This window comes from Mesoplodon mirus (genome assembly GCF_964341445.2).
Source record: "Mesoplodon mirus genome assembly, chromosome: 14".
NCBI classification, from domain to species: domain Eukaryota; kingdom Metazoa; phylum Chordata; class Mammalia; order Artiodactyla; family Ziphiidae; genus Mesoplodon; species Mesoplodon mirus.
In genome coordinates, this window is record NC_138990.1 from 54,197,339 (window position 1) to 54,219,870 (window position 22,532).

General features: G+C 40.6%; 2 protein-coding genes across 4 annotated transcripts in view; one reads left to right on the forward strand and one right to left on the reverse strand.

The window, feature by feature from the left end:
• Positions 1-8,971, reverse strand: part of HEATR5B (HEAT repeat containing 5B) — a 92,168-nt gene extending 83,197 nt beyond the window's left edge. Inside the window, exons 1-4 of one of the 2 annotated variants that reach the window (XM_082641982.1) lie at positions 8,766-8,971; positions 7,700-7,847; positions 4,032-4,243; positions 185-293 (exon numbers count right to left, since the gene is read on the reverse strand). In XM_082641982.1, coding sequence (XP_082498108.1) covers positions 185-293; positions 4,032-4,243; positions 7,700-7,825 — 447 coding nt within the window. In that variant the 5' untranslated portion in view covers positions 7,826-7,847; positions 8,766-8,971. The remainder of the gene's footprint in view (positions 1-184; positions 294-4,031; positions 4,244-7,699; positions 7,848-8,765) is intronic. The other variant, XM_082641983.1, reaches the window with a different exon arrangement.
• GPATCH11 (G-patch domain containing 11) lies at positions 8,903-20,096 on the forward strand. Of its 2 annotated transcripts, XM_082641989.1 has the most exons (9): positions 8,903-9,069; positions 12,738-12,809; positions 13,734-13,960; positions 14,703-14,744; positions 15,518-15,638; positions 15,760-15,850; positions 18,106-18,222; positions 19,139-19,220; positions 19,931-20,096. In XM_082641989.1, exons 2-9 carry the CDS (start codon positions 12,751-12,753, stop codon positions 19,984-19,986), a joined length of 795 nt encoding a protein of 264 aa, XP_082498115.1. In that variant the 5' UTR covers positions 8,903-9,069; positions 12,738-12,750; the 3' UTR covers positions 19,987-20,096. The 2 variants fall into 2 exon arrangements, with proteins under 2 accessions (XP_082498115.1, XP_082498116.1); XM_082641990.1 differs by lacking the exon at positions 8,903-9,069 and having other exon boundaries at positions 12,756-12,809.
• The last annotated feature ends 2,436 nt before the right edge of the window (positions 20,097-22,532 follow it).

Below are 22,532 nucleotides of genomic sequence, written 5' to 3' on the forward strand. Positions count from 1 at the left end.
ATGAGGTAATGTACATTAAAACAAGGGGCACGTAATATTTTTTTGCAAGTAATAATTTTAAATTACCCTCTTGCTAAGCAATATAAGTACTACACTGACAGAAAAAAGGCAACATATATTTTTAACTAACATCTAACTCCCACCACAAGCAAAACATGTAAATAATATTTGTTGTAAAACTTACCTCCGCACTTTTCAGGGATTTCAAAAGATTATTTACTGTTTCTGGAAATGCACTGCCTAACATTCTCCCCATTTTTTCATAAAATGCTCCAACACAAGCCACTGCAGCCCTGTAAAAAGTGACATTTTCACCAGTCACTGTTCAGATTAATAATTTTATAATATTTTACTTATTTTCAGAAATCAATTTGTATTTGTGCAGGACACTTTTGGCCACAAATCCTTAATTTTCAACTTTCAAGAACACCTTGTTGATTCTTGGCTATCATCAAAAAGTCTACAAATAATAAATGCTGGAGATGGTGTGGAGAAAAGGGAACCCCCCTACACTGTTGGTGGGAATGTAAACTGGTGTAGCCACTATGGAAAACAGTATGGAGGTTCCTTAAAAAACTAAAAATATAGCTACCATATGATCCAGCAATCCCACTCCTGGGCATATATCCTGAAAAGATGAAAACTCTAACTCGAAAAGACAGAGGCACCCAATGTTCGTAGCAGCACTATTTATAATGGCCAAGACATGGAAGCAACCTAAGTGCCCAGCAACAGATGACTGGTTTAAGAAGATGTGGTGTAAATATACAATGGAATACCACTCATCCATAAAAAAGAATGCAATATTGCCATTTGCAATAACATGGATGAACCTAGAGAATATCATACTAAGTGAGGTAAGTCAGACAAAGATAAATATTATATGATATTACTTATATATGGAATCTAAAAAATAATACAAATGAACCCAATAGACAAAACAGAAACAGACTCACAGACACAGAAAACAAACTTATGGTTACCAAAGGGAGAAAAGGGGGGAGGGATAAATTAGGAGTATGGGATTAGCAGATACAAACTGCTATACATAAAATAGATAAGCAACAAGGATTTACTGTACAGCACAGGGAACTATATTCAATACCTTGTAATAACCTGTAATGGAAGATAATCTGAAAACTATATATACATATAAAACTGACTCACTTTGCTGTATACCTGAAACTAACACAATATCATTAATCAACTATATTTCAATTAAAAAAAAATTTTTTAAAGAATACCTTGTTTATTCTGTATAATTGTAACAGATACTATGGATAATCAAATTGTATTTTTGTTAGGAAAATAAGAGAATAAACATATATTTACATAACAAACCATACCCATCCTTTGGAAAGAAACCCAACCTTTCCTTTTTTTTTTTTTTTTTTTTTTTTTTTTTTTTTTTTCCGTACGCGGGCCTCTCACTGTTGTGGCCTCTCCCGTTGCGGAGCACAGGCTCCGGATGCGCAGGCTCAGCGGCCATGGCTCACAGGCCCAGCCGCTCCGCGGCATATGGGATCCTCCCAGACCGGGGCACGAACCCGTATCCCCTGCATCGGCAGGCGGACTCTCAACCACTGCGCCACCAGGGAGGCCCCCAACCTTTCCTTTTGAGGACTTTCCAAATTATGTCCACCCACAATGATCCCTCTCTTCTCTCATTATACGTAAAATGTCAACCACTCATTCTGACAAAATTATATCGTTTCCTGTGTTGCAACTTGACCATTTTATATGTCTATATCTTATCCTGCCCTGCCAATGGAAATGTAAAGTCCAGAAACAGAGAAGGTTATACATTTTTGTATTGCTCACAGTGTCTGCCTCTTAATATATAAATAATAATAAGCAATTACTTGTAAAATTTAATCTAAATGGGTTTAACAGAACACCTGACTACATAGAAGAAGAAATGTAACAGCAGCCCATCTCGTCCCATGGTAGGGAAATCACCCTACCATCACTCATGTAAACAGTAAATAAGTGAATAGCTCTGAGCTTAGCTTAGAGGCAGGAGCTGGGGATAAAGGTGTATCCTCTGGAGTCCGGCAGATCTGTACCTAAATCCTAGAACCTGTCACACAATAGCTATGTGTCCTGAGCAAGTTACTCTGAGGCTGAGAGAGATTAAATATAGTTTACTATCGTACAAGCAATTAACAGTAGAATCAGGGAATCGACCTTCACTTCTCTGACTCCAAATCCCATGCTTTTTTCAATACTCTATAGGCTGATAACAAAGCTAAAAATGACTGAGGTCACATGCCAGAACATATTAGTGGATTCCTAAATAGAACCCATGAATCCACTGGAAATATGTATGAATAATATGTAATATGTAATAAAGTCTACTTAGCCAGAACTATAAAATTACGTGTGGATTTGCCAAGTGGTAGGGAACTAAATCACAAAACTATTAACATAGCTTCAGACTCCAAAATAAACTGGAAAACACTAATACACTCTAATCTCTTCTAAAACTTTTGAGAGCTACATCTATCCCAAACAATACAAAACTTAATCACAACATATCTATGAAGTTGAAAACAGACCTAAAAATCAATGTCTGGGTTCAGAATAATTTCTTCATTTCCCCTAAGCTATTATACTGGCCCTGGCTCCTTGAATGTTGGTGTTCTAAAGTTGTATCCTTGCTATCTTCTCTTCTCACACAGTATTATAATACTCTTCCTAGGTAACTTTATCCATACTAAAGGGTTCAGCCTACTCTAAAATCTTCATTCTCTACTCACCAAAATGACCTTCTCAGCTCAGGTCTCTGAAATCCAGACCAGGATTTCCAACTGCTTACTACACACTGTCACTTGGATATTCCCACTTGGACTCCAGATTCAGCATGCCCAGAATTGGACTCATCATTTTCCCCTCAACTTACTCCCCCCACTATTTTGTATCTTTCTGTAAGCACTGTAAATAAGCTATAAATAAGCCACTTGTTTCCAATTATCAGTTTCCTTTGTCTAGAAAATAGGTTAGCAAACCACATCCTGCAGACCAAATGTGGCCCATCATCCAGCCTGCCACCTGTTGTCGTAAATAGTTTTATTGGTACGCAGCTGTACTCATTTATTTACATACCATCTATGGCAGAGTTGAGTAGTTGCAACAGAGATGATACCCCACAAAGCCAAAACTATTTACTATCTGGCCCTTTCCATAAAATTTGCCAGTCCATGAACTGTCACATCCATCTTCCCCTTTTCCCATCTTAACCCCTTACTTGACTCATTTCCATATTTCCTTCCTGGATGGTTGATCTTCTTTGGCTGATGCTTCTTTGAGAAGGCTTTGTTGACACTGCTCTCCCATCACACCACAGCTAAGTTTACTCAGGTGTTACTTTCCCGCCCACAACACTCCTCACTGTACTATAATAACTCCTGATTTTCTTATTTGACTTTTTCACAGGATGTATCCCTACGCCATTATCCTCAAGACTTGCTCTGAAAATGTCTGCCGTTGACCCAGACCACAGGTATGGGCTTGAAATTGGGTCAAGCCCTTAATTTAGGAGTCAGCAAACTTGCAGGCAAAATGGTCTCTGTCTCAGGTACTCAGTTCTGCCATTTACGCGTGAAAGCAGCCACCGCCTAAATGAAGGAGCATGTCTGTATTCTAATAAACTTTATTTACAAAATAGGTGGCAAGCTGGATTTGGCCTTTGGGCTATAGTTTGCCCATTCCTGCCTCAATCTCATCACCTAGAAAATCTTTACTTTTCTTTCCATCCCAGCCAAGAATATTATCTCCTCCCAAAATTACCAAAAACCCCTGTGCAAATTGCTGACATCATACCAATTCTCTGTAGTTTGCTAAAAGTCCCAGGGGCAATGGAGCATATGTTGAAATAGAACCCCTTTCCCAGACCTACTCAGAGCTTTTACTGTCAGCAGCATGTCTCAGGTTCCATCTACACAGGGGTCTTTATGATCAGCAGGCCCTTATTAAGATAAATTACTCTGAAAAAACAAGTTTCAAGGGTCAATCTCAAAGTAAGTACTTACAATTTTGTTGGTAAGTAGGCTGCAGTGTCATCTTTATTTCTGATAATGTCATTACATTTATCAAGTGTTTGAAAAACAGTGAAAGTATCTCCAATGCTATAAAGGGCTGCAAGATTTTTAGCTAACAATTTTCGCGTAGGTGGTCCAGGTGAACTACTTATTAATCCAGTTAATTGTTCAACAAGTTTTTTCTGTTTTTCCTTTACATCAGTCTGTTATATAAAAAATAAAGAACATCATCAGTTTTTTTCTTATATATAATTTTGTTACCTTTTAGTGAAAATTTAAAAATACTTAACAGTTAAGGCACTCTAATAATTAAAATCTATATTACATTAGGCATAAAATCATAAATAAGAATTTTCAAGATAAGGAAGAGTTCAGTAAAAAAATGAACCATTCTTTCCTAGATTAAATATTCTCCTCATTCTCCTCCAATTCCACAAAGTTAGCTGCCAATAAAAGTGACTACTCTATATCCAAAAAGTTTCTATGCTGACTTACTAAAAAATAAAACCAACAGTCAGTCAAAGGATGTAAAATATTGGGTGTATGGACAATTGACATCTTAGAACTCAGCTAGGGTCCCCTGTAAAAGCAAAGTCAGTAGTTCATAAAGTTATAGGTCAGTAAAGGAAACCAAAAGAAACTCTGAAGAGCTCTAGGCAACAGAAGAAATATTCAGATCTACGTAATCAATGCTGAGAATTCATCCATCCATTAATGAAATACTTATTGTGCACTTATGTGCCATGCACTATTCTAGGTACTGGGGTGCAAATGCAAGAGTGATTACAATAGACAGTCTCTGCCCTCATGAAGTTTACATTCTAGTGGGGAGAAACAGAGTTTACCAAATAAACAAATGAATACTGTGAGTTCTTCCTGTTTTATACAGATTAGTAAGAAAAAGGCATCTCTGAAAAGAAGTGAAGATGTGAGTTATGCAGATATCTGGGAGAAGAACATTCCAGGCAGGGAACAAGTACAAGGGCCTTGAGGTGGGAGCATACTCAGCATGCTTGAGGACAGCAAGAAGCCAGTGTGGCCGGAGCAAAATAAGACAGAGGAAGTAGCAGGAGATGAAGTCAGAATGACAGAAGGGGGCAGGTCATGCAATGCCTCATACACCATTGTAAGAACTTTGTATTTTATTCCCAGTGAGAGTCTGAGGCAGAGGAGGGACACGATTAAATGCTTTAACAGGGTCTTTCTGACTATTGAGCTGAGGATACTCTACAAGGTACATGGCTGGAAGCACAGTGAGCACTTAAGAAGTTGTGGCAATAATCCGACAAGAAATGAGGGTGGTAACAATGGAAATAATGCGAAGTAACTGAATTCTGGATATATTTAGGGGAGAGAACCAATATGATTTGCTGATAAATATGATGTGGAGTTTGAGAAAAAGAAGGAAGTGAAGAATGGCTCTAAGATTTATGACCTGAGCAACCAGAAGGATTATACGGTCATTTCCTGAGATAGAAAGCACTGGGGAAAGGACAGGTTTGAGACAGTGAAATCAAGAACTTAGTTTTAAATATGTTAACTTTGAGATGCTACTTAGATATTCAAGAGAAAGAGGTGGAGTAGCTAGTTGGATAACTGGGAATCATTACTACATAGATGGCAGTAAAAATCATGAGATTAGATGATATCACTGAAGGAGTAAGATGTGTTTTTTTTTTAAATAAAAATAAAAAAAGAGTGCCCAGGACTGAGAAAGAGCCAGCAAAAGAGAATGAGGAGTAACTAGTGAAGCAGAAGTAGAATTAAAAGCAAATAGTGTCTTGGGAACCACAAATAGGAAAAACTCCACACCAACTGAGCAGCAACAGTAATGATAACAATTTATGTTTTAATTTGGGTGAAGGGTGTACAGGTGTCCATATTATTATGCTTCATAATTTGGATATACTTTTTATGTACTCTTTTGTATGTTTCAACTTCACAACAAAAAAAGATATTTTGTGCCTAAGATAGAGGATTAGATATGTGCTTTAAGGTAGAGGATCAGATATGTCAAAAGCTGCTGACGGCTCCATTAAAACAGAATACTGACTGTTGGTTTGGGCAATACAAGATCTGTTTCAGTGTAATGGAGGCAACAAATATCCAGCTGGAGTGGGTTTAAGAGAAAACAGAAACTTCTAGTTAAAGACTGGAAATGAATCCATGCATTAACTCTGTCTCTCCAGAAACTAAAAGTATACTAAAGGGCAACCAAAAAAAAAAAAAAAAAAAAAGCACCAATATAAAAGGGCAAAGAAAACAGAAAAAGAATCAATGCAAAATATAGAAGCCAGGTATCCCCAATATGGAAAGTTCAGAAGAGCCCCAACTTCCAACAGAGGACCCCTGAAAAGCTCATGTTTGTTCGTTGTTGCTCTTGTTTTGAGGCCCCAAATGCTTACGGAAGAGACAGTAAAGTTGTGCCTAGAAATGGAAGGAATGGTTGAGAATCTATTTAAGAAGCTGTAAGACTCCCGCATCTCTCTCCTCCATCCTGAACTTAGTGAGCTCGGGCACAGCTGTGGGCTGGGAAAACTGCACTGAAAACAGGGGGATTAAGTAAAAGTTTAGACACTGAATGTTGAAGTCCCCAGCCTTCTCCCCCAAATCCTAGAACCTAGGCACCTAGTCATATACCCAAGGACACTAGAGTAAAAAAGTCTCTTATAGGGAATGACTAGCTCAGAAAAACCTAAAGGGGTTCCTCAAAGAATTGGACTAGTCTATGGCGAAGCACACTTCACCCTGACCAGAAAACTTTTACTACTCACTCTAAAATTTGAGCAGATGGCCAAATTTTCCTCAGATGTTTGAGGAAAGCACCTAATTTTAAAGACAGCATCTAATTTTAAAGACAGAAAATAAACACACAAATAATGAAAACTTGGGTGAAAAGATTGTGAAGCAAGAAGGAAAAAGAAAGAAAAGCCTATTATTAACTCTTCAGAGAGACAAGTGAAGGTATTGGAATTGCTACACAGCACTGAGGGACCACTTGATGTTGTAGATAATGAATTTAAAGTGACAGCAGTCAGGGCTTCCCTGGTGGCACAGTGGTGAAGAATCTGCCTGCCAATGCAGGGGACACAGGTTCAAGCCCTGGTCCGGGAAGATCCCACATGCCGTGGAGCAACCAAGCCCGTGCACCACAACTACTGAGCCTGTGCTCTAGAGCCCGCAAGCCACAACTACTGACCCCGAGTGCCACTACTACTGAGCCTGAGCTCTAGAGCTCGCGTGTCACAACTACTGAAGCCCGTGCACCTAGAGCCTGTGCTCTGCAACAAGAAAAGCCACCACAATAAGAAGCCCGCGCAAGACCCAATGCAACCAAAAATAAAAATTAAAAATAAATAAATTTATTTAAAAAAAAGAAGTGACAGCAATCATATAATCATGTTTTTCTCCACTCACATTCAGATGTCCAGGTAGAAACATGAAGTCTCTATCCAGGCAATAAGCTGGATTTAAACGAGGTTTGGGCTTTGCCACAGGATAGAAAAGGACAGACAAATCCTAACTACAGTACAGTGTAATATTGTCAAGTTCCACAAATGACCCACAACCTCCAAAACATAATGTGTTTGCTTACAAATCAGGTACACATAATAGTCTTTATATATGTTAACCCAGCTAGAAAAAAAGTAATACCATACCTTGTTGGCAGCAACCACGACTTTATCAAGAAATCGCAACCATTCAAAGATAAAAACTGGTCTCTTCGCTTCAGTGATTTGAGCCAAAGCTTCTTCATTCAGCAATAAACTGTGGGCTAACTCCATTACTGAAGTTTTAATTTCACACCTTAAATAAACAATTTTAAAATACTTGTAAGAACTTGTTAATATTAAAAGTCAAACTTAACAAATGTAATCACTAAGAAATGAAAAATAAGGCTTTACTTCTCATTTCATTTGGAGGAAACTTACATAACTTCCTTGAGGCAAAACCTGAGAACCTAATTTTAAAGGATAAGCGTGCAAACAAAAACAAAGGAAAGTCATGCTTGGTGAGGAAGAATGAATAATGGGTTCAAAGGAAAATTAAAATAAATATTGCAAATAAGGCATTATTCCAGAAGGAAAATGCCTAGCAAAACACGTCATTAACCCATTCCATAAACGGGAAAACCGAAGCACCGAAATCAAACACCAGCCGAGCCTGACAACCCATCCTCCTTTTTCCTCTTCCACTGCTCGGTGCACAGCACCCTTCCGCTTACCCTGCTGCACCTGCCCCAGGAGGAGGTCAAAACGTCCCAGCACACAGATCCCACACTGGAAGGCTCCGAGAGCCTTCCTACGGGGGTGAGGTGGCGGCGGGAGGCCAGGTCCCCGCGGCCGAAGCTTCAGCGACAACGCCGGGCGGTCCAGGAACGCAGCTGGCAGAGGCCGCGCGCGCTGCAGGTCCGGGTAAACCCGGCTATTTGGAGGAAGGCAGCGCAGCGCCGGGCCCGAGGCCGACTCAGGCCTCGACCGGGTCACCCGGGCTGTCAACCCCAGGAGGCGGCGACTCGGAACCAAGTCCGGCGCCTGAAAAGGGCAAATGTTCATTACGAACTCGAATTCCGTCCCCAGACCTCTGACAACCTAGTGGGGGCCTTGGGGGGTGTGTGTGTGTGTGTGTGCGTGTGCGTGTGCGTGTTTGTGTGTGCGTGTGTGTGTTTGTGTGTGCGTGTGTGTGTCGACGTGCACGCTACGGCGGCGGACGGGTCGGCCTCACCTCCTAGTCCGGCACAGGCAGACGAGCTGAGCTCCGAGGCTAGAAACAGCAGCCAAAGGACTCGGATGCCCCGCCTCCCGCACTTCTGCCAGCCGGAAGCGCGAGGAGAGCGCGTGCGCGGAAGGCTGATCCTGCGCAAGCGCACTTAACCACGTCCGCCTGGCCCCGCCTGCCTCCTGTTTCCAATTGACACTGGCCGCGGAAACTCAGGTGGGAGCGAAGGCCCAGAGGTCCTGCGCAGGTTGGTGAGCGTCTGCGCAGCGCTAGCTTCCGCGAGCTGGCCTGGGGAGAGTAGAGCTGCCAGGTAAGGAGATGTGGGCGCCTGGTGGAATGATGACGGGCGGTGATCTGTGCACTGGCTGTGACTACCCATCACACCATCACCAATGTTCCCACCCGTGAGTGGTCGCGTCTGTGGCACGCTTGCACCTGGGAGGGGCGCGACAGGGAAGGGATCAGCGGCCCCTGAGAGGAGTGTTTGGGTCTGACACGCTTCTTGTCACCTTTCTACTGTACATCCAACTACTTAGTCCGTCTCTCCACTTGGATGTGTAATGGGACTCTCAGTACATGTGAGGCAGCACTCTTATTGCCACCTCCCTGCCCACTATCTGCCAAAAAACAAAACAAAAACAAAACCTGATGCTACAGTCTAACCGCTCTCAAAAACTGGTAACTCCATTCCTCCAGGTATTCAGACCAAAAGCCTTGAAGTAATCCTTGACATCCATCTTTCCCACACCACCGCCAATCCAGCAGCAAATCCCGTTACCTCTATCTAAAGAATATACCCAGAATCTGATCATTTCTCACCACTTACACTGCTGTCACTGTGATCCAAGCCACCGTCATTCTGCTAGGATTATCGCCTTGTGAAGTTTATCCTTATCCTTATGGGAACAGATGATGCTAAAGTATAGAGTACCCATAAAAAGGGGGTTTAAAAAACCTGTAACCCCTCTGCATAGCACTTTAGAGCTAAGTAGTTCCCTTAAAAATAATCGAATCCTATTTGCAGTAGAAAGAGCTCTGAGACGTAGATTTTTTTGTGGTGTTGAGCAAGTCATTTAGCCATACTGAGTCTTAATTAAAGCAGGACTAACTGTCCGTACCTTACAGAGTTGTTAATGGTAATTAAATGGGATAAAAATGTTTGATACACTCGGTAGGTGCTAGATCATTATGTATAAAAATACTATTATTACAAATGAAGAATCTGAGGTTTAGAGACAGTGGGTGAATTACCACAAGTGCTGGATATAATCTTACATACTTTTAACTTATTGTATTATAATAAAAGGAAAATTAGGCAAAACTAAGCTGTAATGTTTAAGGATGCATGTGTGGATGGTGAAACCATAAGGAAAAGGAAGTGACTGGAAGGGGTGCGATAGGGTAGGGGACAGGGAGGGCTTCTGGGGGGCTGACAGGGTTCTATCTGCTGATATGGGTGATGATTTCTATTATCTTTTGCTGTAGAACAAATTATTCTAAAGTTTAGCAGCTTGAAATAACTATAATCATTTATTATCTCACAGTTTCTGTGGGTCAGGAGTTTGTTAGTGGTTTAACTTAACTTGGAATTTAAGAAGTTATAATGGGGACTTCCCCTGGTGGTCCAGTGGTTATGACTCGTGCTTCCAGTGCAGGGGGCGTGGGTTTGATCCCTGCTTGGGGAACTAAGCTCCCACATGCCGCACCACATGGCCAAAAAATAATAAATAAATAATCAAAAAATTAAAATTAAAAAAAGAAGTTGTAAGGAAGATGCCAGCCCACAGTGAGCATCTGAAGGCTTGACTGGGGCTGGAGGATCCATTTCCAAGGTGACTCACTCATGTCACTCCCAGGTTTGTGCTGGTTGTCAACAGGAGGCCTCTGTTCTTCCTGTGTGGACTTCTCCATAGATCTGCTTAAATATCCTTACTATATAACAGCTGATTTCCTTCAGAGGGGAGTGATCTAACTAACTTCAGAGTTAGAGTGATCTAAGAGCTGTAGTGTCTTTTATGACCAAGAAGTCACACTCCACCATTTCTACAATATTCTGTTGGTTACATAAGTCAACCCGTTCACTGTGGAAGGATGTTGAAAACCAAGAGGTAAAAATCACTGGGGGCCATCTTGGAGGCTACCACATGGTTACAAGAGTGTCTGCCTCATAAAAATGCGCTAAGCTACACGTTTATTTTATGCAGTTTTCTGTATTGATAGATTTACAAGAAGATTTTTAAAAAATAAGACATGGCGACACAGGAAGAAAGTATTCCGTTACTACAAAATAAGAAATATAATTAAAGACCCTTCTTATCCTCATCATAGCTAGACACTGAGGATTTATGATGTTTGGGACACAGTGGTAGGCAGTGGGTATACAGGGGACTTATCTTTATGGTTTACAGCCTAGTTGGGAAGATATACATTAAAAATATAAAAACCAGTACAGTAATACTGTTTTCATCCAATGTAATTGTCCAGACTCTTGGTTACAGTTGACAGAACCCCTGTTCAAACAAGGTTAAAGAGGAAACTTATCAGCCTATGTAGCTGGGAAGAATGGTAGGTCATAGCATTAAAGAAAGAGCTGTAGGAATCAGGGCCTTGGGAACTAGGGTTGGAGACTCATTGCCTTTAGGCCTGTCTCTATCTGGCTTCATTCTGCAGAACAGGATCTCTTTGAATGGCCAAGAAGATGGCCATCCACAGCCCAGCTTCACATACTTCCAGTTTAGAAACCCCAACAAAGAGAGCTTCTTTTCCCTGCGATCCATATATTCGTATCATTAGGGAAAGAGATGCTTACTTGCCCTGTTTAGGTCATCCCCTCGCCTTTGCTAGGACGTAAGATACTATAACTGGCCATCTTGTGCCCAAGAGAGTATATGGTACTAAGATTGCCACCCTTCACTAGAACCACAAGGAGGGCAGAGGGCCGGGTTTCCAAAGGGAAGGATGGTGAGCAGGCCAAAACAGCATATGTGCACTGCAACAGGTGACTCCGCTTTTGTATCCAGCAACTGGACCAGCAGCATTGACAGCACCTGGGCGCCTGTTAGAAATGCAGGACCTCAAGCTCCAGCTCAGAATCAGACTCTGCATTTTAAGAAGATCCCAGGGCAATGCATATACACAGTAAAGTTTGAAGTGTACTTTATAATTACATGATCTTAACTACTTTGGATAGAAACTGTCCTCAAAAGTGTTTCCACATAAGTGAAGTGTTAACTTTATCAAGTTACAAATGAACAGCGTGAACATAAAGTGCTGTGGAGAGAGGCCTGAAGTGGTCAGGACGGGCTTTTGTGAAGGAGGGTAGCCTAGGCCTAGGAAGAGGGAACTGTCTGGTGTGTTCAGAGGGCAATGAGAGAGACCGTGTGGCGTGACTAATGAGTCCTAGAGGAGAGTCAGAGGTCAGATTAGGAAGGATCTCTCCGGCTACCATGTGAAAATGATGGTTCCTCCCCTACCCACAGGGTAACGTTTACGGAAGGGTTTGAAACTGGCAAGTAACATGGCCTGACTTATGTTTTTAAAAAACCACTCTGGAGAGGTTCTAGAGGATGGGTTGGAGGAGGAGAGGCCAAAGGCAATGAGACCAATTAGGAAGCAGTTGTAATAGTTCAGGTGAGAAAAAAATGCCTGAACGAAAGCAGTGGTCACGACTATAGGAAAAAATGCCTATGGGGGATAATACGGAGGAAGAGTTGACAGAGGTTTATCAGAGGTCAGGAAGGGGGAGATGGTGGTGACGTTAATTTGGAAATACAGGGATGAAGGAGGTCTTGGGAGGGGGAAGAGAATGAGTTGTTTGGATCGTTGAGTTTGAGAGCTCCACCCAGAAGGGTGTCAGAAGGACACTTGAATATGGAGTAGTCTCTAGAGAAAGGTCACGGCTGGGGATGCGTACAGGTTGATTTCCATTTTGGTAAACTGAAAATTAGTAATCGTTACTTTATCCTATTTGATTTGTAGATGGTTTTGCCATATGAAGCAGAACATGGCAGAAGAAGAGGACTATATGTCTGATTCCTTCATTAATGTCCAGTAAGTAAATGTGCACACCCCATGAAATGATATGTGTAAGACATTAGTGGAGATTTTTCAGCAATGCCATTGATTTTATATATTTTTATTTTTTATAAATCTATTTATTTTATTTATTTATTTTTGGCTGCGTTGGGTCCTCGCTGCTGCGCAGCCCCCTTCCAGCTACAGTAAGGAGGGGCCACTACTCACTGCAGTTTGTGGGCCTCTCATTGCCGTGGCCTCTCCCGTTTCGGAGCACGGGCTCCAGGTGAGCGGGGTTCAGTAGTTGTGGCATGCAAGCTCCAGAGCGTAGGCCCAGCAGCTGTGGTGCACAGGCCCAGTTGTTCCGTGGCGTGTGGGATCCAACCGGACCAGGGCTCAAACCCATGTCCCCTGCATTGGCAGGCAGACTCCCAACCACTGCACCACCAGGGAAGCCCTAAGCAATGCCACTGATTTTAAAGGTGAGGTTGGAAGTTAGTCTTATTGCTTCATGGAAATACTTCCTACATGTCTATAGTACAAAGATACTAGAAATCTCTTCTTCCTTTTTAATGCTATGTGTTTTTTTCCTGCCCTTGATTCTTTTTATTCCCCTCTTCCAAGGATATTTACTGTTTTACTTCATTTCATCTCATCGCCTCTTAATACCTGCTGTCCAGCTTTGCTTCTTATTATAGCCAACCTCTTAGAAAAATTAGTCTGAACCTACTAATTTCTTCAACTCTGTACTTTTAGTTTCTCACAATATGGTACCAGCCTTCATCATTTTAACTAACACAGCCATTCTCAAAGGACATTGGTTATGTTCTAACAGTGGTGACAACAAAGATGCTCCTAGAGGTAGCACTGAAATATTAAGTAGTGTCAAGTGAGTAACTGGCAAAGCTATGAGAAACTTTCATGTACTGGTCCAAAATAACCTTTTCCCTCATTCTTCAGAGAAGATGTCAGACCAGGCTTGCCAATGCTGAGGCAAATCCGAGAAGCCCATCGAAAAGAAGAAAAGCAACAGGAAGCTAATTTGAAAAGTAAGCAGAAGAGTTTAAAAGAAGAAGAACAAGAGAGACGTGACATTGGATTGAAGAATGCACTAGGCTGTGAAAACAAAGGGTTTGCTTTGCTCCAGAAGATGGGATATAAAAGTGGTCAGGCGCTCGGCAAAAGTGGTGAGTCACAGCCAGAAATAAACAGCTGTAATTTATTGATGAGTATCAGTGATGACTCTTTAATCTCTGTCCCTCTACACAGAAATTGAAACAACTTAAGCTTCCTAGGCTCTTATGTTGCTGGCAAGCTTATGGAGAACTTCGATCCTCCCACATCCACTTTAGACATGTGCCATCAAGAGCTGCTTATCTGCCCAGCTCAGCCTCAAAGGCGCTAACAAGTGGGATGGACGAGGCTTACAATGGAGGCAGCAGCTAAGAATGGTGACAAGAGAAGGGTTAAGAAGTACAGTGGCCCAGAGGACAGTGAAGCAACATCGGAGATGATGGCAGGACTCTGCCCTGCTTGCTCTGTACCTGTGGCAGCTGCCTGAGTGACCACTCAGCTGGAGAAGCCCAGTTCTCACCTCTCTTTTAGGAATGAGATTGCTTATTAAGAGATAGAGGCCATATACGTATAGTAGCTTCCGTAAGCTGTTTTTCTCCTCTCCTCTCCTTTATTGTCATTGCTTTGACCTTCACCTCGCAAGGCTTTGCTCTCTCTTGTGGCTCCCACCCTCCTGGATATATATCAGTGTTTTCACTTCTTAAAATCCTTCTGATGTTCAGTTTCAGTTCTGTGTATCATTGAAACTGAAGGGGATAAGTATAGAACATTATAAAGTTGCATACTGCACCTACCTGTAGTTTGAGGAAGAATTTCTAAAGTAGTTTGTGTTTTGTTCTCTTTTTTTCTTTTTAGGAGACGGTATTGTTGAACCAATTCCTCTCAATGTCAAAACAGGTATGTAATTTTTTTTGAGGCTATTTACCAGTAATAACAACTTACACTTAAATTTAGCACATATATTTGCTTAATAAATACCTTTTTATGGTGGTACTATTACAGTTCTTATCATAAGACACCCTCAGTAAAATGTTTCTTAGTTAAACTTCTAGACCTTTTAAACTAAAAATAAAAGTTTTAGTCAGTATAAAATAAAATTTTAATCATAAAAATACCGGGGAAAAAGTGTTGTAATCATTAAAAACACAAAGCTATTTTTGTCCACTGAGTGTCTTAAAAGTATCCTGAGATAGATGTATCCATTAAATGTTTTTCTTAATACTTTGGACAAATTAAAGAGAAAAAAATATATACTTTATTTGTTCATCATATTTATATGTAAGTATGACAGTTGATACTGTTTTCCCAATTTGAAAAAATGTGTATAGTATTAACATCTTATTAGATCAGATCAATTATCTTTGTAAAAATCAAATTATGTGTTTGGGTTAAAAAAAAATCTCTAGTGTTTTCTCCCATCCTTATCAAATGATTTTGAGTGATTGTACTCAAATTAGTATTGCATTTAATCTGTAAGTATTTAGGGAATTCCCTGGCAGTCCAACGGTTAGGACTTGGCACTTTCACTGCCTAGGGCTCGGGTTCAATCTCTGGTTGGGGAACTAGGATCCCACAAGCTACAAGGTGTGGCCAGAAAAAGAAATTTTAAGTTGTCATGTTTTGAAATATAAAGCCAGTACATTTCTCATCGGTGTGTCCTGTTTGAGCAGGAAAAAGTGGCATTGGTCATGAGGCATTACTAAAACGGAAAGCAGAGGAAAAATTGGAAAGCTACAGAAGAAAGATTCACATGAAAAAAGAAGTTGAAGAAAGAGCTGCAGAACAGTTTCGGTATTTTAGCTGTTTATAGTTTCACCTTTTCTTTATTGTGGTATGTTTTCTGGTACTTGGACATATAAAATGGATAAAGAGAGCACAGACCTCTAGTGTACTATTTTTTTCTTTGAATCAGAATGCGACTTAAAAATAAGCAAGATGAAATGAAGCTAGAAGGAGATCTTAGAAGAAGCCAGAGAGCCTGTCAACAATTGGATACTCAGAAGGTAAGCCTTTTTACCTGCTTTCAGTTTGGTAAAGTGTTTTGGTACCCAGTGTGATTTGCTGTGTATTTTTATTGTTAAAAAGAGAGAGAGAAAGAGAGAACTCCAAGCCTGGTGTACCTACCCACTAAAGCTTTCATTTAAGATGCACTATTGATCTATGATAACTGATACTCATAATAATGACTTGTTTACTGCAGGAACCTGAGTAGTCTGAATTATCCTCTAAGGGTAAAATACCATTTTTACACTTAACTGTTCTCCACTTATTTGAATATTGATTACTCAGGACTATTATGTGTGGAAATTCTGTTCACCAGGATATTTGGTTAACCAGAATAGCCTATTTTCAGTCCAATACCGTATGTGTCTCTAACTAGTAAAATCATGGTAGACTACTATGTATTTCAGATTTGAATGGTTCTTAAAATTCAGTTTTTGATTTGATTTCATTTCTTTTTTATTTCGATGGTTCAATTACCATCAAAATAAAATAACTTCATTTAAAGTCTCAAAAATGGTGGGCTTTGGACTTCCCTGGTGGTGCAGTAGTTAAGAAACCGCCTGCCAATGCAGGGGACACAGTTTCGAGCCCTGGTCCGGGAAGATCCCACATGCCGCAGAGCAACTAAGCCCGTGCGCCACAACTACTGAGCCTGTGCTCTAGAGCCCGTGAGCCACAACCACTGAGCCTGTGTGCTACAACTACTGAAGCCCGCGCACTCTAGGGCCCATGCTCCACAACAAAGAGAAGCTACCGCAATGAGAAGCCCGCGCACCACAATGAAGAGTAGCCCTGCTCACCGCAACTAGAGAAAGCCCATCCGCAACAACAAGACCCAACACAGCCATAAATAAATAAATAGATAGATAGATAGATAAAAGTGGGGGGCTTCCCTGGTGGCACAGTGGTTAAGAATCCACCTGCCGGGCCTCCCTGGTGGCGCAGTGGTTGAGAGTCCGCCTGCCGATGCAGGGGATACGGGTTCGTGCCCCGGTCTGGGAGGATCCCATATGCCGCGGAGCGGCTGGGCCCGTGAGCCATGGCCGCTGGGCCTGCGCATCCGGAGCCTGTGCTCCGCGACGGGGGAGGCCACAACAGTGAGAGGCCCGCATACCGCAAAAAGAAAAAAAAAAAAAAAAAAAAAGAATCCACCTGCCAATGCAGGGGACATGGGTTCGAGCCCTGGTCTGGGAAGACCCACATGCCGCAGAGCAACTAAGCCTGTGCGCCGCAACTACTGAGCCTGCGCTCTGCAGCCTGCAAGCCACAACTACTGAGCCCACATGCCACAACTACTGAAGCCCGTGTGCCTAGAGTCCGTGCTCCTCAACAAGAGAAGCCACTGCAATGAGAAACCCACGCACCACAATGAAGAGTAGCCCCGCTCGCCGCAACTAGAGAAAGCCCGCCCGCAGCAACGAAGACCCAACGCAGCCAAAAATAAATTTATTTATTTATTTATTTATTTATTTATTTATTTATTTATTTTAAAAATAAATAAATAAAATAAAGTCTCAAAAATGGGGACTTCCCTGGTGGTGCAATGATTAAGAATCTGCCTGCCATTGCAGGGGACATGGGTTCAATCCCTGGTCCAGGAAGATTCCACATGCTGCGGAGCAACTAAGCCCATGCGCCACAATTACTAAGCCTGTGCTCTAGAGCCCGCAAGCCACAACTACTGAAGCCCGCGTGCCTAGAGCCCGTGCTCCTCAACAAGCGAAGCCACCGCAGTGAGAAGCCCTCGCACCGCAATGAAGAGAGCCCCCGCTCACCACAACTAGAGAAAGCCCACTTGCAGCAACGAAGACCCAATGCAGCCAAAAAAATAAATAAAATAAAATTTAAAAAAAAGAATAAAAAAGTTTCCTTCAATTAAAAAAAATGTCTCAAAAATGTTTGTAAAATTTCCTTCATATGTAAATAGATTGCTGGAAGTGATCTCTCTTTTCTCTATTTCCATAGCACATTGTTTTGAATATGTGTCGTGATACTTAAGATTTCCTCGCTGATATGTATCATTTTATACCCATTAAGCTACTTATACCCATAGCTTCTTTTCCCTACTAGATTGTCAGCAACTGGGTGGCAGTATTCTAACTGGGTTTTGCATCCCCATAGTTCATAGTGCTTTACTCTTAAAGCAGCACTCAGTGAATATTTAATTGAGAGAGTGAATTCATGTTGACAGGAACATACTTGTGATAGAATTATGTTTAGCTATGTTTAATTGGGAATAATTCTACATTTTCAGAATATTCAGTTTCCCAGGGAGGCATGGTACTGGTTGAGGCTTGAAGAGGAAACTGAAGAAGAGGAAGAGGAAGAAAAAGAACAAGATGAAGATGAATATGAGAGTGAAGACTTAAGTGTATGTGTTGGCACCAGTTCTGTAAGCCGGCTGTCTCAGCCTTGGCACAATTAACATTTTGAACTGGGCAGTTGTTTGTTGTCGGGGGGGGGGGGCGTTCTGTGCATTGTGAGATATCTGGGAGCATCTGTGGCCTCCACCCACCAGATGTCCATTGCACTTCCCCCGTGTGAGAATGGAAAATGTCTTCAGACATTACTACATTTTCCCCGGAGGGGAAAAAGTCACCCCTTGAGAACCACTGCGTTACAGGTTTATTTCATGAACCCCAAAGCAAAACTTAATATAATTTTCCCCTTTAGCTTCAGTCTACCCTCTCACCTCAGTTTTAGTTTGGATGATGGATTAGCTGCAAATGTAACTTATGTTAATTTCTACCTTGTTTCCTGCTAAACTCCTGGAAGTGATTCTGAGTACCTCCCTCCCCCACCCACAAACAAAACAAAGCAAAAAAACACAATTCAAAGGAAGTAGAGATTATTCAAGAAAAGAATACACATTTCTATGGTTACTTTGTATAAAAGAGTATGTAGGAGATGTTCACAATTTGAAAACCATGTGTTCCACTTAACTGGGAGACCATCGATGAGAACTTTAGTGGTAGAGAGAGACAGTTTCACCCAGATTTGTTGAAAGTAGAAGGGGTCTTTAAAGGATGCTGATTCTAATAGAGCCAGCCAAGATCTATTGTTGAAATGTTAACAAGGGGTCTCTGTTGTGTCTGACAGATGTGAAAATAGGGTAACTAGTAAACTGGGACATGTTCTAATATATTCTGCCCTTGACACCTCTCCTAACTGGTTGAGCGTTTAGTTAAAGATTTAGGGCCTTAGGGTAATTCAGCATGATCTAAGAGACCCGAAAACCAAGGTTCTGTTCAATGTGAACTATTAATATGCTTGTATCCTATATCTAGGTACTGGAAAAATTACAAATATTGACTAGTTATTTAAGAGAAGAACATCTGTATTGTATTTGGTGTGGAACAGCCTATGAAGGTAAGAAGATACTTCATACTTTTTAAAAATATTGAATACAAACACTCTTTGATTTTAGCTTTGATTTTTTATGAAAGTCACATTTCCCATAGACAATGGAAATTTTTTTATTCCATCCAAATGGCCATGTTGGATGAATGCTTTAAAGAAGTAGTGGACAGAGAAATAATTGAGGGTTGATTAAAGGTGCTTTTAACTTTTCAGAAACTGAATGTGCAGAAGGGAATTTTTCAGTCTTCTATTTCAAAAGAAATAGTGTTTTTAATCACTTGAGGATGTTGAATTTTTTTCATGCTTTATTTTTCATGACTCTTCAGCTACCTGAAAAATATAGTAAATTTTTAGAACTAATTTTTCTGTATTTAGGTAGAATACTATCCCTGAACCATAAAAATCAGAATGTTGAAATCCACTCCATTGTTTTTTCATTGTAAGGAAAGAAATGGTTTAAAATGTGTCAGATGTCTTAACAGATACAAGTGCTTTCTCTTCTAACACACTTGCCCAAGTCAGCTTTGCTAACTTGAATTTAAGGACTTTGTACATGAGAGGTGAAGAATTTGGGGTTATTGTTGTATCTTTTTCCTGGTTTGTTTAGCAGAGTAAGAAGCAAACACAGCTACAAAATACATGTCATGCTGAAATAATTTTCTAGACTAGTATACTATGCAATTTGTATTAATTGTTCCTTTTCCTCACATAAATTACAGATAAAGAAGACCTGTCTTCAAATTGCCCGGGACCAACTTCTGCAGATCATGACTAAGATTATTCTCAATAAAGTAGAAGCTTGGCAAATGTTATTGTTTCCTAAAGATAGACAGTTGAGCAGTTAGAATTTCCAAATTTTTGATACCAGTAAAGAAAGAGGGCCTTTATATGTTTCATTGTTTTTGTACATTAGAAGTACTTTGTACTTTAGAATATAATTGTTCACTGGCTTCAAAAACATAATGGAAAGCCATTTCAGAGCACAAGTATTATAGACATGGGCAGTTATAATTTATGACTCTTTTGTGACGTTTATGGGATTTAAGGACACCAACTCTCTTATTCCCTTCTTCACTTTGGAGCAAATTGAGAAATAAGACATGGGAGTTAGAGATCAAAATATCAGCTTTATTATCAATGGAATAAAGAGCTAGTTGACTTGTTCTCCAGTCACGCTCCCTGCGAGATCTCCCTGGTTAGAGAGAACTGCCGACCTTGCCTCGGAGGGACAGAGCCCACCTTTGCATTAGGAGACCATTAGCTTTCAAGGTGAGAGAACCAACCCCTCAGGGGTGAGGCCATACATGCTCAGTTCCTTTTCCCAAAATCACTCATCAGATGAGACACCTCTCTGTTGAGACGGAATGAATACAGGTTCACAGAGCTTGTTCCCACACTTCTCTCTTCCACGGAGCAAGAAGTTCCCTTCATGCAAGCATGAGAAGGAGGGGAAAAGTATTCCCCTCAATACGAGTCATGTCAGGCAAGGTTCCATCAATAGTACTTAATTCTAATCAGTTTTAGAAACAAAGTAGTTATGATATTCCGTAAAATCGTGAGTTTTCATAGCAATGTGTATATCCATTATAAGTGAACAATTGCCCATTTTGGCTAAAGAAACAATAATTAGGAGTAACCTTAAATATCAGGTGATCCAACTTCTTAATCCCTTTGACAACATTCCTAGCAGGTGGTAATCCAACCTCTGCCTTTATTCCTCCAGCCACAGAGAGCTCACTGCCTTAAAATGGACCATTGCATTGCTGGGTAGCTCTAAGTCATTTTTAAAGTTATTTTTCTGTCTTAAGCTGGATTCTGCTTCCCTATAATTTAACCAGATATAGCTAAAGACATACCATGTGGCACACCTCTAGAGAGCTCCATCTAAGTTTGGGCATCAAAATCATGAACTTTTTTAAAGTTCACAAGCTCAGGTGCCACCCTTAGCGACCTGATTCAGCTAGTCTAGGATAGTTTCTGGATATCTATTTATTTTAAAGTTCTAAGAATGTGTCTGATTTTCACCTGTGGATGAGAACTAGTGCTCTAGGTTAAACTAGAGCATGACTGTTCTTTGGATCAAGTTGTGACCTCATCTGTACAGTTTTACAGCTCACCTTTCAGTAGCATTGAGCAAGACATCAGTCTCTTCTTTTTATTATAAACAGCATACCTGACAACATAGCAGAAGCTAACCTACACTTGCCCAAATTAAGATAATCAATAGTATGAGTCGTATTAGCCTCCGACCTAATGTGACCTAGTTCACTTGTTCTCAAGTCTAACTTGGGGAGCTTTAAAAAAAAAAATGATATTACAAAGGTCCCACCTCCAGAGATTCTGATGTAATTGGTCACTGTGGCCTGTGTATCACTACCCTTGATTCTAAAATGCAGCAGAGGGACTTCCTCGTGGCGCAGTGGATAAGACTCCATGCTCCCAATACAGGGGCCCGGGGTTAGAGCCCTGGACAGGGAACTAGATAACACACACATGCCGCAACTGAGAGTTCACATGCCACAACTAAGGAGGCTGCCTGCCTCAACTAAGATCCCATGCAATCAAATAAATAAATAAATAAAAATAAAATGCAGCAGAGCTTGAAAACATAGTTAACTTCTGGGCCTCAGTTCTTCATCTAGAAACTGAATTATGATTTTTATGAATATAAATACATATATAAAATATTGGAGCTTATATAGTTGGATAAAACTGATAGTTACTTTTTTCATTTAAAAAATTGTAACATTATATTAACAGATAAAACAAAGTATATCTTCTTGGAATTATAGTCACATCCTTTCCTGTCATTTCAGCCAACAAACCAACATTCATTTGGACAGACCCAACGCCATGTGGATAATTTCAGACAGAATGGAGTTAGGAACTGGCTTCCTTTTCTCCTCTTACTGACTGTAGGGCAACCTGCCCAGTGGCCTAGAGTATTTTGAATATGTCTGTGAACAAATATGCTGTGAATGTAGGAATAACCTTGATGGAACCCATAAGTCCACCAGAGTTGTGGTCTGTATTTCCAGGCCAGAGGCCAGAAATTTACTTGTTGTCATTTACTTTTGTTTATATTGTACTATGTTTATTTTCAGAGTCCTATCTAGAATTTCTAAAATGTTTCATTTTCCTACTTATAAACCCAAAATACTGGAGCTTTTAAAATTCAAAATAAATAGACTTTAATATACTGAATTGGTTTACCATACCCACCTTTACTTTAAGTGTTATTTATCAACATTTAATTGTTGAAATTTTACAGTGAACATTATTATTATTTAGTATTAGATACATTTTGCAGGATCAGGTATA

Excerpts from the sequence above, each read along its gene's own strand:
- GPATCH11 (XM_082641989.1), top strand. The coding sequence starts at position 12,751 with ATGAAGCAGAACATGGCAGAAGAAGAGGACTATATGTCTGATTCCTTC. Across the intron at positions 12,810-13,733 it reads GATTCCTTCATTAATGTCCA|AGAAGATGTCAGACCAGGCT; the intron begins GTAAGTAAATGT and ends CTCATTCTTCAG. Across the intron at positions 13,961-14,702 it reads TCAGGCGCTCGGCAAAAGTG|GAGACGGTATTGTTGAACCA; the intron begins GTGAGTCACAGC and ends TTTTCTTTTTAG.